The 13,693-nt window shown below is 39.4% G+C and overlaps 2 protein-coding genes across 7 annotated transcripts in view; one reads left to right on the forward strand and one right to left on the reverse strand.

Annotated features, from left to right (window-relative positions):
- PHYHIPL (phytanoyl-CoA 2-hydroxylase interacting protein like) overlaps positions 1-3,621 on the forward strand; it is a 91,481-nt gene extending 87,860 nt beyond the window's left edge. For both annotated transcript variants that reach the window (XM_050958612.1, XM_050958613.1), the window contains exon 5: positions 1,988-3,621. In XM_050958612.1, the coding sequence (XP_050814569.1) occupies positions 1,988-2,522 (535 nt within the window). In that variant the 3' untranslated portion in view covers positions 2,523-3,621. The remainder of the gene's footprint in view (positions 1-1,987) is intronic.
- A 1,478-nt stretch (positions 3,622-5,099) lies between these two features.
- The window catches only part of FAM13C (family with sequence similarity 13 member C), a 239,252-nt gene continuing 230,658 nt past the window's right edge, over positions 5,100-13,693 (reverse strand). For 2 of the 5 annotated variants that reach the window (XM_050958586.1, XM_050958584.1), the window contains 4 exons: positions 11,453-11,548; positions 8,471-8,667; positions 6,735-6,836; positions 5,100-5,224 (listed from right to left, as the gene is read on the reverse strand). In XM_050958586.1, coding sequence (XP_050814543.1) covers positions 5,101-5,224; positions 6,735-6,836; positions 8,471-8,667; positions 11,453-11,548 — 519 coding nt within the window. In that variant the 3' untranslated portion in view covers position 5,100. Of the gene's footprint in view, positions 5,225-6,730; positions 6,837-8,470; positions 8,671-11,452; positions 11,549-13,693 lie in introns of those variants that run through there. The other 3 variants (XM_050958585.1, XM_050958583.1, XM_050958588.1) reach the window with 2 other exon arrangements.

Consider the following 13,693-nt stretch of genomic DNA (forward strand, 5'->3'; position numbering starts at 1 on the left):
GAGCATATAAAAAAATGAAACAACCTTACATTCTGTTGTTATAATTTAGCTGAAAACAAGAATTTCTAGTTAGAGGTTTACCTTGGACTGTCACGAAAATAAAAATCCACTCCACTCCATCCCCAAAACTATTCCAAAACAGTGAGCAACCACTAGGGGTCATCTGTTTGCTTGTAAAGGTTAAACTACCCAAACAAATTTCACCTGTGCCAGTTACAGATAAATCCAATGCTGGGTTTGCCTGATGTTTAAATTGGTACAGGAGCACAGCTACCATTGAACTCAAAGGGAGTTTTGTACATGCAGTATTGGGCAATAGCTGCTAGTTATGCCACTGGCAGGTGGGCTCTAGTCTAAGATAGTGCACATGTAGATGCATTTGCCTGCTTGAAAACAAATTTTTCTAACAAAGGCTGGTTTATTGAAATCAAAATGACTGGGGTAGAGAAGGGGGAAATTTGCTATACAAGGAGACTTTTTGTCCTTTACACGCTGCGTCAAGGCACTACATCACGTCCTTATATTGAGAGTGTTTTTTTGTCCTTATACTGAGAGTGTGACTGAAAAGCGCTCATGTGATATTTATAGCACATTGGCATTAAAGCTTCTCTTGCTACCACCAACCCGAGAAACAGCTCACGTAGTTCAGCATGTAATGCCCCACCTTACCAGATGATGGCTTGAACTGAGCATGGTGTTCTTAACAAAAGCAGTTTTCGTTGGTGAATTAATGTTAGAAAGCATTGTTTTTAAGACTTGTCAATTTGCATGAAGGAATGATGGTGGTTTAGCACACCAGGTAGGTGGCAAGAGTTCTGTGAAATGTAAAGGAGTAGGTGGCCATGAGACCTGGAAGTGTCTTATTATTGAGACTTAATAGTCTACAACCAAGGCACAAAACAAAAGGAAATCAGTCTTGACAAGAGAAGTGACCTAACCCAAGTGGTGATAGTAAAATAATTTTTCTAGATAGGAGGGTGCTGAAGATTCATTGCACTTTTTAGGCAAACAGAAAGTGAGCTATACCCTGGACATGTTTGTATATGTATACATACATACACAGAGTCGGTGCACTTCACTCACAGTTGAACTGCAATGCAAGGGATTGGATTTGTGTATTTCTGGGTTTAGGATAATTAGAGCTGGAAATAACCAAATTATATCTCATCTTGGGTCCAGTCCTGCTTCCATTCAAGTCGATGGCAGCCAGATTGGACCATGTATTAACAATGTGGAGAAACAGCTTCTTTAGAAGAAAATGAAAGGGGGTCTTAGTGGGGCCAAAACTGATTAATTCTCCTCAAATTTATTAGACAGAAATTATCATCTTCACTACTTCTAACTTCCAGAGCTGCACAGGCAGGACTCCACAGCGGTTGTATGGGTTAAGTACTCCTGTAATTCAAAATCTTTGAAGATTTATTTAAATAAAAGAGAGAGAGAGACTTTTTGTGTTTGAGTCTGCTTAAGTTACTCCTGATTGTGTAAGTAGGAACCAAGTAAGCCGCAGGTTTTGGGGGGGTCATGTGGGCAATTCCCTGCCATAGTGTCACTGGGCGGGAAAACACGGGAACTAGCCATCATGTGAATGTGTGTGTACAGCATCCACTGAAAATATTTTAAAAAATATTGCAATATGATTGGGTTCATTTGTAACTTTCAGTGTAGACTTAAAATCCCACTAGTGTTATAGTTGCTGGGGAAAAATATGGTGGGTGGGTTTTCTGTTACTGTTTTTGCCTCTTTTTCCATACAACTCACCTCCAGAAGCAGAAACAAGATGGAAAAGCAATTCCTTCTCACCCTGAGCCCTGGTCATGTCTTCATTTATTTGTCTTTGCTTTCCCTTGAGAGTGAGGTGGTGTTAACCTTATTTTTCAAATGACTGGTTTCTCTTTGTGTCCCTTGTGACATGGTAGTAGTCCTATAAGTTATCAAACTTGTATTCTTCACTGCAAAATAAACAATAATAGTCATTCATTTTTAGAGACCAACATGGAAATGCAATGCAGCCTTCTGTCAAGGATAACAGTGGTAGCCATGGCTCTCCAATCAGTGGGAAGTTGGAAGGCATCTTCTTCAGCTGCAACACTGAGTTTAACACAGGGAAGCCACCACAAGATTCACCTTATGGAAGATACAGGTTTGAGATTTCAGCCGAAAAACTTTTCAATCCAAATACTAACTTGTACTTTGGGGACTTCTACTGCATGTATACAGCTTATCACTATGTCATTCTTGTTATTGCCCCTGTTGGCTCACCAGGAGATGAATTCTGTAAGCAGCGCCTTCCTCAGCTAAATTCAAAGGATAATAAATTTCTGACCTGCACTGAAGAAGATGGCATCATGGTTTATCACCATGCCCAGGATGTTATTTTAGAAGTAATTTACACTGATCCTGTGGATCTTTCCCTTGGCACAGTTGCAGAAATTACTGGTCATCAGGTAATGAGCTTGTCTACTGCAAATGCAAAAAAAGATCCCAGTTGCAAGACCTGCAACATCAGTGTTGGACGTTAATCCCTACCCCATTACTTAGGAGCCTTTGAATCTCTGTTGTCCATTTCCATTGTCAGATGTTCTCTTCAGAAGCATGCACATGCCGCTGTCACCAAAAGCAAACACCAGTTTTTCAAATTCATTAATAGCATTTTTAGTATAACTTCCCTCCTTCCTTCTAATAGTTTATAGCATTAGGGGAACAGAAGTCCTGGATTTTCTTTCTGACATTTACACCTAGATGCTGCAATTTTTGTTTGTTTGTTTGTTCCTGGCCAAACATAACAAAAACCTATATAAAATGCTTTAGCAAAATACAAATAATGGCTTATAATGGTGTTTAAATATGCATTTATTTTAATCTACTGAACAAACACTGGGATAACTCCAAACAGCATGAAAGGTTGTAATTGCAGCATGATTTAAATCTCGAAGCCTAGAAATGTCAGCACTTCCAACTTGTTGTTTGACAGTGTTATTTATATTAGCTAACTGGAAACAAAAATTGTGTTTAAACATAATAAATATAATAGAAAAATATTTTATTTGTACTGTTGTATAAAATATTATACAATCATATAGAATATATAGAGTACATTTTAATAGCAGTTGTATACATGTGTCATGAAACCATTTTCTCTTATCAAAGATGTAGTTTGTAAACCTCAAATAGTTGTGTATCTGTTCCTGTTGCTCTTAGATTACTTTAATTAAAACAGATTTAGAAAGGAGATCATTCTGATTCATGAAAGTTATAAATTGTCAAGTCAATACAGTGAAACAGCAAACCTCATAGAAATAAAAAAAAAACATCCACATTGTGTAGTGGTCACACTTTTTCCTCAAACCATTTGAAAATGTGTACTACTTAAAATCATGCTGAAACATTACATACAATATAAATACAAACATGGTTGGTATAGAATAGACTTCAGAAAATGAACGTTTCCTTAAGATAGCAAAACAGGTGGCTTATATGCAGTTAATACAAAATGTCAATTTAAACAAAACACTAAATATGGTGCAACACATTTCCTTTTTAAGCTCTTCCTTCATATTTGGGTTAGACATTTCCCCATTATACCTGCCTTTGATTTGTAATGAAAAATACAAAATGCCGACCATCCTTCTGTGAAATATTGCACTTTACACAGAAATGATCTATCACAAGAGTGAGGAAAATCCCTTTACATTACGAAGTAGGGTGTGCTGAAGGATGCATAATTCCAACAGAAAAATATTTTTGTAGCTTACTTTTAGGAAACAAGAAGGCCAGTGTTCCTCATCTCACAACCATGACATTCAATTATATACTGCATACATTTATCTATCCAAAATATCTTGTCAGAATGCAATAAACTATTCTCCTCATTATTTTAATATAGATATCTAACACAGGAAATACTTTAACATTTTACAAAGTGCATGCTTCCAAACAAGCTTTGGTAGTCCAAAAAGCAAAATTTTATAGCATCAGGCAAAATAAAGTGCTATGTTTAATACAGAACTAAAAATCAGCATGTATGATCAATTTATTTTACTGAATTTTCTTCAGGGTACTGCCAACCATATTTAACAGCCCAGCACCTAGTGCCTTTACATTGTCTTATACTACCCTTTGGCAAACCTGAAACAGGCTTTTCTTCGCTACCCACTGAGTCCTTGTTGCTTTGCCAAATAGACGTTTTCTCATTTGCAAAAAACATGATTGCATTTGGCAATTATTTTACCACGTTCTTTTTCTCCAGCAGCCTCAATTTACTCAGCTCCAAGAATTCAGGGCCAAATTTTGTCCATGTATATGCACCTCTCTTTGAAGCCAGTGGGAATTGCACCTATGTATCTAAGGCCACGTCCAGACTAGAAATTAAAATCGATTTTAGATACGCAACTTCAGCTACGTGAATAACGTAGCTGAAGTCGAATTTCTAAAATCGAGGTACTCACCAGTCTGGACGGCGCTGCATCGATGTCCGCGGCTCTCCGTGTCGATTCCGGAACTCCGTTCGGATTGATGGAGTTCCGGAATCGATGTAAGCGCGCTCGGGGATCGATACACCGCGTCCAGACTAGACGCGATATATCGATCCCCGAGCAATCGATTTTAACCCGCCGATGCCGCGGGTTAGTCTGGACGAGGGCTTAGGGTAGAATTTGGTCTACAGGTTTTTAGCTAACATATGATGTTGTAAGTTGTTTTGCCTACAGAAATAGTGGATTGCACTGCTTTTGAGTGAGACAGAGTGGTGGATTTCTGATTATTTTTAGAATCTGGAGGGCATTCCCTAACGGATTATACATTTTAAGGTAAAGCGGGTTAGACTAAGGGCAGAAACTTCTTTGCAGTGTCCCTTTAACTTCTAAGATTATCATAGTGCACTTCAAGGCTTTTCCAAAAGGAAAAAATACAGTTCACTCACTCCCATTTACATACTCTTACACACATTGCCATCCTCTCCTACTCTCAGTTAATAAGATTATTAAAGTGCATCAGATTCTCAGTGTGTCTAATAACTGTGCAGAAAGACCCAGACCTGTAAAATTCTTTTTGTTTGTTTTGTTGTTTGCTAGCAAACACTAGCTGTGTATTTCATTGACTTCAAATTGTTTTAGAGACATCGTGCTTACTGATGAGAACCTCTAAGAGTCTGAGTTTGGCTTTCGTATGCTTATATTCAGAGTATTCTTCAGCCATGGGTATGCGATCTTCCTTTTGTGGACTCCTGAAACAGTCAAACAGAGCTCTGTCATTTTATGACACAGAAGAAAAATGGGTTTTAAAATTAGTTCTGCTGTGTTTTTTTTTGTATTTGTTTCTAATTGTAGATGCCCATAGACGTATGAAAAGAGCATACTATCATGAAGTAGGATTATAGGAATGGCAATTAAAATACTGAATTCTGAGGTTTAGATTATACAAGGCAATCACATTTCTTGTCAGCTGTGTAAGTAATAATTACTTCACTCCAAATTATGCAGTTATGTTGTTGTATAGTATTATGGAAAATATAACTACCATGGTACCACACTTACGGTTTTCTTTTTGAACCATATATAGACCAGCTCCAATGCCCAGGGAAATCCATGGAAAAGCTCCCATTGATCCAGAGGGCATTGGACTGAGCCCATAGAGTCTGAGACCATACAAGTTCTTTCTGCAGATTTTCATCCACAATAAGAAATCATCCTGACCTACCTGAGATCACTCAAGGAGTTAAAGTTGTTTTCATTCAGGACATGTCATGAATTCAATAGCATTTAAGCAAATGGAGCAATTTAAATATTATACCCTCGCACACTGGTCATCGTAAGAGCAATATTGTGATGTGAAAGTGTGAGGGGGCCACATTTTTGAAAAATTAGAATGAAAGCTCACCTTGTTTTAGGTATAACGTGGAATTTACCAATAAACCCCCAACACCCGCCTCCCCAAAAAAACCAAAACAGAAAAAAACCTCATCAATAGGGTCTGCGTTAAAACCAACAACAAAATGTCTCCTCTCTGCTCACAGGGACTAATCCAAAGCCCATTGAACTCAGTGGAAAGACTATTGATGTCAATGAGCTTTCAATCAGGCCCGCACTACCTACACTTCTGGCCACACCTAGCCCATTTAAGAAAGGGGAGGGGTGGGACAGAGCTGCCTGCCACCAACATACCAGTCATGGTAAAATGTCTCCAGGAAAGTGACATTTCAGGTTTACATTTATTAAAAAAAAAAACTTACTTATTTGCATATACATTCTGTAAATCAAGAGATTCTAATAGTGCATGTGTGGCAGACACAGCTGCTGCTGGACTACTCCAACCCCTGACTAGGGGTTACATTGCTCCTTCTGTCAATTAGCCTAGGGAAGGAAATTCCTGAACTGATCCTCTGGCAGAGTTCCCTATGGAGCTGTGAGGGGTGGCTTTTCCCCCTCACAGGATAGGTTATGGGGGCTACCCTAAACCTGGAAGAACTTCAAGAATCTGCACAGATTCTGGAGGAATCGTCCAAGCAAAAAATCATCTCCATAGAGACCTGATGCCGCCACGGTGCTCCCAGCTGTCCCTTTCCAATCCTGAACTGTAGCTCCCCTTGGGACTCTCAAAGCACAAAAGATAACACAACCCCGCCCCCTCCCCCCAGCCCAATTACTACGGGTAAATCCCTGCCTTGCTGCTTAAGAATGTGTTCTTTAATGGAAACATAAAAATCTACTTAAAATACATAAGAGGTTTTGTTTTACCTTCCTGTTTGTTTAAAGAACTGTTCCTCAAATTCTCTCAGAGCTTTGCGAAGCCTTTTCTTGTCAGCTCTTGTTTCTCTGAGATGTTCAAGTAGCACAGGCCTACAAAGGAGGTAGAGGAAGTTGAAGCCTATTAGGGCTGGATGTGGCCCTTCAATATGCGCACAGTGACAGGTGTGTCTATTCATCTCCGTGCAGAATTAGACCTGTTAAATTCAAGGAATCCTAAAATTTTCTTCCAAGTCTGAATATAATGGACTTATGACAATACAAGTGTAAATCTGCAGCATTTCCTTGCTTTTGGTGTCATTCACACTCCTCTAATAAAGGGAATGCAGAGAATCTATGGAAGGAAGCAATAAAACACTCTGACCCTAATCCTGTGGGCACCCTTAGTTCTATGTGGAGGTCATGGTGCTCGGCATCTTACAGGAAGCACATGGCACCTTACAGTTTCAGGCCCATAAGTAACAACGGGGATACACATTCGCAGCATAGGACCTGATCCTGCAAACACTTACCATCAAATACAGTGCTGTTTATTGTGAGTCAGTGGAACTGCACATTGTAGTAAGAACTAGGCTGGGCAGCATTTGCAGGATAAGGTCATTAGGCAGAAGATAAAACACTTTCAGAGTATGTCCTAAAAGATACTGTTTCATAATAATGTGATGCGCTGAGAAATCTCAGCAGCACTTCTGCATGCTTCATCATTTACACAGTGTGAGCTCCACAGAATAACATATATTCTTTTTATCTTCACTCACTTGGTAGGACCTAACAGACTTTATTCATGCCTCTGACTCTCAGGTGTCAATCAAAACACACAGGAAATATAAGGAATATTATAAGATACGAGATCATATTAATCCATAGCGTGTGTTTTCATCAGTGAGGACCAAGGCTGAATGGCATCAGCACACATGTATCCACAACTGAACAATGTGACCATAATCTGCCCTTTTCGTAGAAGCACAAAACATAACAAGATTCCAAATCACTGTTTGTATCACTTTTTGGAGTTTGTTGACGCCCTTGTTGACAGCAATAATTTTCTTTGACAAAGATATAGATAGAATTATGTTAAGACATAGTGAAAATACATGAACAATTATACCAGGACAGATTGTGAATTTACAATAATTCTTACAGTCTACTATTGTACATTTTAGAAATGTGATAATATAATTCAGATTCTTCAGTTGAAAAAGTGTCCTCTTTCGACACAACAGTTGTGAAATATGAAATGTAACCAATAGCACTGCAATATATAAATGAAAAAAAACTAGCCTGCTTGGTCAAGCCACCACTAATATTGAAGTCTCCTTATCCAACGTGCATTATTCCATAAGAGTCTTAAGAAACTAAGTAGATAAATGTCTAAACTTTCTGACAAAAGTAAGTCAGTCGACAAATCATTTATACTATGTCATCATGTGGTCTCTACCTATTTGCATATTATTATTTCTCTTATATAGGTATATTCCTCCGCCTCTCTCTTTCTGGATTTAGGCAGTTCACTCTAGAGCTGTCTGAATTACAAAGTACAGGTAAGTTGATCAAACAAATATCCTGTATCTGCTTTCTCTTATAAAAAGGAAATAACTCAGTCCTTAGGTCTAGAGCTTCCTGACCCTTGGGGAGATTCTGAGAGTAAGTATAGATCATGCTGTGACTAGAATATGTACATGTTTTGTTTTGTTTCTTGATGTATTAAGAAAAACTGCAACACTCACATTGTGGCCTCATGTAAATTGGACAGAGATAGGGCTGGTTGTTTGATTGCCTTTTTTTCATCCAGAGGGGAAACAATTACAGGCTCATTCTCCTCATCTGAGCAGCACAGATAGTCGTCTACAGGAAGGTTAGATGCCGAACTGGATGATAATTCATGGCTGCTTTGAGAATGGTCATCATCTGAATCTTCTTCCTCCTGCTTATAATCATTATCAAATTAGCGGTCTACATGTTGTTATTTATTGAAAATACAAGAGGTTACAGGTATTAAAACCAATAGCTAGACCAGGGGTTGTCAACCTCTGGCATGCGGCTTGCCAGGGTAAGCACCCTGGCGGGCCAGGCCAGTTTGTTTACCTGCCGCATTGGCAAGTTCGCTGCCCAGGCCAATGGGGACAGCGGCCAGCACATCCCTCGGCCTGCGCCACTTCCCGCTGCCCCCACTGGCCTGGGACGGCGAACCATGGCCAGTGGGAGCCGTGATCGGCTGAACCTGCCAATGCTGTAGGTAATCAAACTGGCCCGGCCCATCAAGGGACTTACCCTGGCAAGCCACGTGCCAGAGGTTGCAGACCCCTGAGCTATACACACTGAGATTTTTCACTACAACCACTAATGGGACAAACTGCTTTGTAAGACATTACTTGCCATGACTGTGGCAGAATCTGGCCCTTAATTCCATAAGTAGCTCTACTAATTACTTACTGTTGATTACTCATAGAACAAAAAGTTTGCAAGAGCGTACCTTTAAATAGGATTCAGGGCATGATTCTGAAACCTTTACTCATTAAACTAGTCCCATTGAAATCAGTGAAAGTCCCCATGTGAGTAAGGTTTGCAATGAGAGAGCCCTTTGTTTAATTCTCCATAAAGTAAACTTGTACCATTTAGTGTTAACAGTCTTCATTAATTAAAGCTACAAAATGCCTAAAAGAATAATTCTAGAGGAATTTTTAGGGTTACAAATGGTTTTAGCAACCAAAAAAGGATGACCAAATTGCAACACATTTTATAGTTATACTACAGTACAAGATGATGAAATTTCCCCCCTAAATATAGGCTTTTTTTAAACTGTTATTTATAGATTTTAAAAAATGCATGGACCAAAGTTCATTAGAAGTAACATGAAGGATGCTTTCAAGAGATTCTAAGGAAATAAGGTTATGGCTGGGATTTTCAAAGGAATCAATGAACTCTATTGAAATTCAATGAGAGTAGGGTTCCTAACTCCCTGAAGCTCATGTGGAAGTCCCATGCTAACATTACCACAAGATGTGGAACAAGGTTATGTAATTACAGTAACTCCTCACTTAAAGTCATCCAGTTTCATTGTTACATTGCTGATCAATTAGAGAACATGCTCATTTAAAGTTGCGCAATCCTTCCTTATAACATTGTTTGGCAGCTGCCTGCTTTGTCCACTGCTTGCAGGAAGAGCAGCCTGTGGAGCTAGCTGGTGCGGGGTTGGAACCAGGGTGGACTGGCAGGCCCCATCAGCTCACCACTCCCTTGAGTTCCCTGTGTGGCAGCCGCCCAGCAGGCTTTTAACTGCTGGGCATTTCAGCTGTCCCTCCCCACGTTGCCCTGTGCTGCTCCACTCTCTGCCTTGGAGCTGCTCCTGGGAGCCTCCTGCTTGCTGTGCAGGGGTGGGGGGCGGGAGGAAGGAGGGTGCTAATGTCAGGGTGTTCCCACTCCCCCCTGCTCCTGCCCCCCACCTCCATAGAGCGGGGGGACACAGCAGGGCTCAGGACAGAGGGAATTTGCTGGCAGCAGCTGCTGTCTCAACTTGCCGATCTGCTTAAAAGGGCAGTGTACTTAGAGTGGGTCAGCCTACTTAAAGGGGCAATGCATGTCTCTCTCTCACAAAGAGGTGTATGTCTCTGTCTCTCTCTGTCTCCTCTCCCTCCATTTGTGCTGCCTTGTAGAATGTGAGGCTAAATTAACAACATGTTAACCCTTGAGGGCTTAGCTGAGTGCTAGTTCATCATTTAGCAGTAAGGCATTCCCTGGGAAATATCCTACCCTCTGACTCCACCAACTCAACAAAGCTTCACAATCATCATTGCTGTATTAAATTGTTAGTTTAAAACTTATACTTTCTCTCTCTCTCTGTATATATAAATACAGTCTTTTGTCTGGCAAAAAAAATTTCCCTGGAGCCTAACCGCCCCTCCCCATCCCCATTTACATTAATTATTATGGGGAAATTTGATTCACTTAACATTATTTTGCTTAAAGTAGAATTTTTCAGGAACATAACTACAATGGTAAGTGAGGAGTTACTGCAGTATTTTCTTTGATAGTGATGAGACAAGTAATTTACATAAGGTAAGAATCAGCTACTGCAGCTCACATTCAGTAGTACCTCATTCTGCAAGGAGTGCTACTGAAATGGGGAATTCACAAAGTAAAGCACTACCCAGTGTGAGTAAAGGCACCAGATCTACCTCATCAATTTTTGGCATGTATTTTATATTTTTTTAAAAAACATTGTTATTTTTAACAATCAGAATCACATACATGAAAACGTTTTCTTTCTTTCACACTGGTATAGCATTGATCAAAATGTTATGCTAAGATCTTAATGTGCTAAGTAGTAATGAAAGTATTTTCAACAAACAAAGATCAAGGAGGGTATATTAACAGTATAATACAGATAGACATTGCTTTCATTTTGTGGTGTAGATTTGTTTGTAATGGTGGTTAAAAGCTGAACTTCCTCATCTGATCCTCTCCCCACCCATGTAAACTGATTGATTCAGAAACTGATGTTTTACATCATGACCTCTGGCACGCTTTGGGGTTGAATCAGGTAGGATGTTTACTCCTCTTGAAATATCAACTAGATGATTTGCTCAATAGGTACTCTATAAACCCTTCATGTGTAAGAGTGATTAGAATGTTACCAAACTGGCATACAAAGCACAATTCAGAATCTTGTATAGCTTCTTTACAATAAATACTAATTCTTTCCAACTTACAATTGTTGTAATCAAAGATGGTGTTGAGAGAAGTTGCTTGATAATTCTGTATCTGTCATAAAGAGGCTTCATAATACTCCTCTCTTTTTTAGTTACCTAAAAAGAAACCGTAAGAAAGTATATTCTTCTCAAAAACAAGCATTATGGGCCATATTCTGCTCTCATTTATACCAAAAGGAGAATTTGACTTTACATGTAATATAGCTTCATGTAATATTTATGAGTATTTATGGTAATGGTAGCATAATTCATAAAACATTACAGTGTACAATTTGAAAACAAAAGTGTAAACCTATATTCTAATGAAAAACATACAAGGTGGAATCTTTGCCTCCTTGACGCATTAATTTTGGGAAAAGGGTGAACTGGTTACATTTCCCCTTCTGAAGATGCCGATATTGTTAAAGGAGTTAGTTTTCTCTGTTCTCTCTCTAGTTAACTCCTGAGCATCAGATGTACCTAATTTAGGGATAATACATTTTTTTAGTTTGTGTACTATGAACTCAATCTAACCAAAAATACTTACAGCCTATCAAATTGCATAAGTCATGTGAAGGCTATGGATTCTGGCTGTGCAACAGGCCATCCTACTTTATCAAAAGAAAGAGTTGGCCAGTCACAGTAGCCCAAAGAGGTAAAAACAGACCTAATCTATTTAACTGTGTAGGATACCTGCATCTTGGCAGGGGGGTTAGACTAGATGACCCTTGTAGTCCCTTCTAACTCTGTGGTTCTATGATTTCATCATACTTGTCCTAAGGCAACATTATCAGAAAGGAATCACCTGCAAATGAGTTCATCACCTCCCTGTGCTCCACAACATCCTATTCTCAAATCCCTGTCAATCCCCACACTGACCAATTAAGCACCCATGGGAGTTGCTGCTGCTCTACTGGGTAGAAATCATCTCCACGACTGCAGGTGAGTATGTGGAGGCAGAGGTGGATGGATACAGACAGGCTGCAGGCATGGGCAATAGGCCAGAAATGGAAAGTTATCGGGGTATATGGAGTAAGAAAGAGAGAGCAGAGGAATGCTGCTGAATGCCATCAGCCTGTCTAATCTAATCCAGTTATGGAGTATCTTTAAAGTATCCTTCACTGTAGTCTGTGAGCGCTCCTTCTACCCTAGATTGTTGCCCTCTGTAGGGGAAGGTGGGTGTTGTTTTTACTCCCAATCACCACATTTAGTTTCATTGCAGTAGACAGGCCTTCTTGCCATTGACCTCCAAAATGGAGAAAAATATTTTTAAGGCTACAGCCCCTTTTAGCTTCTCCTCTGGCTGACTTTTCAGATAAGCAGGGAAGAGCCAGCCCTCTCTCTTATTAAGATATCAGCAGACTTTCCCAGCATGCTCATTGGCGACCCCAGTAACATTCCTAAGCCTGCTGTTTTAATAATAATTAGCAATTTGGCAGCTTTTTTTTAAGTGTAGTCTTTCACTGCACTCCTGCCTCCACAGTGAAGTTTGTAGAACAGTGACATTTTGTTTATGGCTGATCTTTAGTATTTGCTAAAAATATAAAGGTAAAATCTCATTCGGAACAAACAGAGTTTCTGAATTTTTTTGCTGCATACATTTTTAATTAGTGTTTTCTGTTTTTAAGCAGTTAGATAGCCTTCAAAGGTAGGTACTTAGAAGTACATTCCTTACATTTGATATAACTGTTTGATACATACAAATGCATGTGTTGTGCTGGTCGCTATGGGCTAAGTTTTCCGAAAGGGACATTCTTCATTTGTGTACAGTTCTATATCTATATATGCATAGGCAGTTGCCACTAATGTGCATTCATGGCACAATAGCTACTATGGCTGCTTTGCCCTTGCAATCAAGCCAACTGTACATATATATGGAATCACACAATTCTGTAAGGATCTTGGGCCTGCTCTCTTTGACAATTTGGCTATTACTGTTATGAAGTGTAAGATTTTCAGCAACTGTAGTATGGTGGGATAACACCGCTTAGAATGTTTTGTTAGCCAATCAGCATGCAGGATTTTCCATTATTATGCTGTCCTCAAGGTTCTGGTTCTAGCATTACACGGAAATATTCCTCAATCTGTGTTCTGTAGTTTATCAAGTCTCAGGCAGTTGCATGCACATCCTGCAAAAAATCAGCATGGAACATGCAAAGTGAATTGGTATAGCGGTTCTCATTGCAAATCTTTAAAATGATATCTTTTGACTGATTACATTTAAACAGCATTTGCTATACTTAGTAAAAGAGATACTGGTTG

The sequence above is a fragment of the Gopherus flavomarginatus genome, chromosome 6 (assembly GCF_025201925.1).
Source record: "Gopherus flavomarginatus isolate rGopFla2 chromosome 6, rGopFla2.mat.asm, whole genome shotgun sequence".
NCBI classification, from domain to species: Eukaryota; Metazoa; Chordata; order Testudines; family Testudinidae; genus Gopherus; species Gopherus flavomarginatus.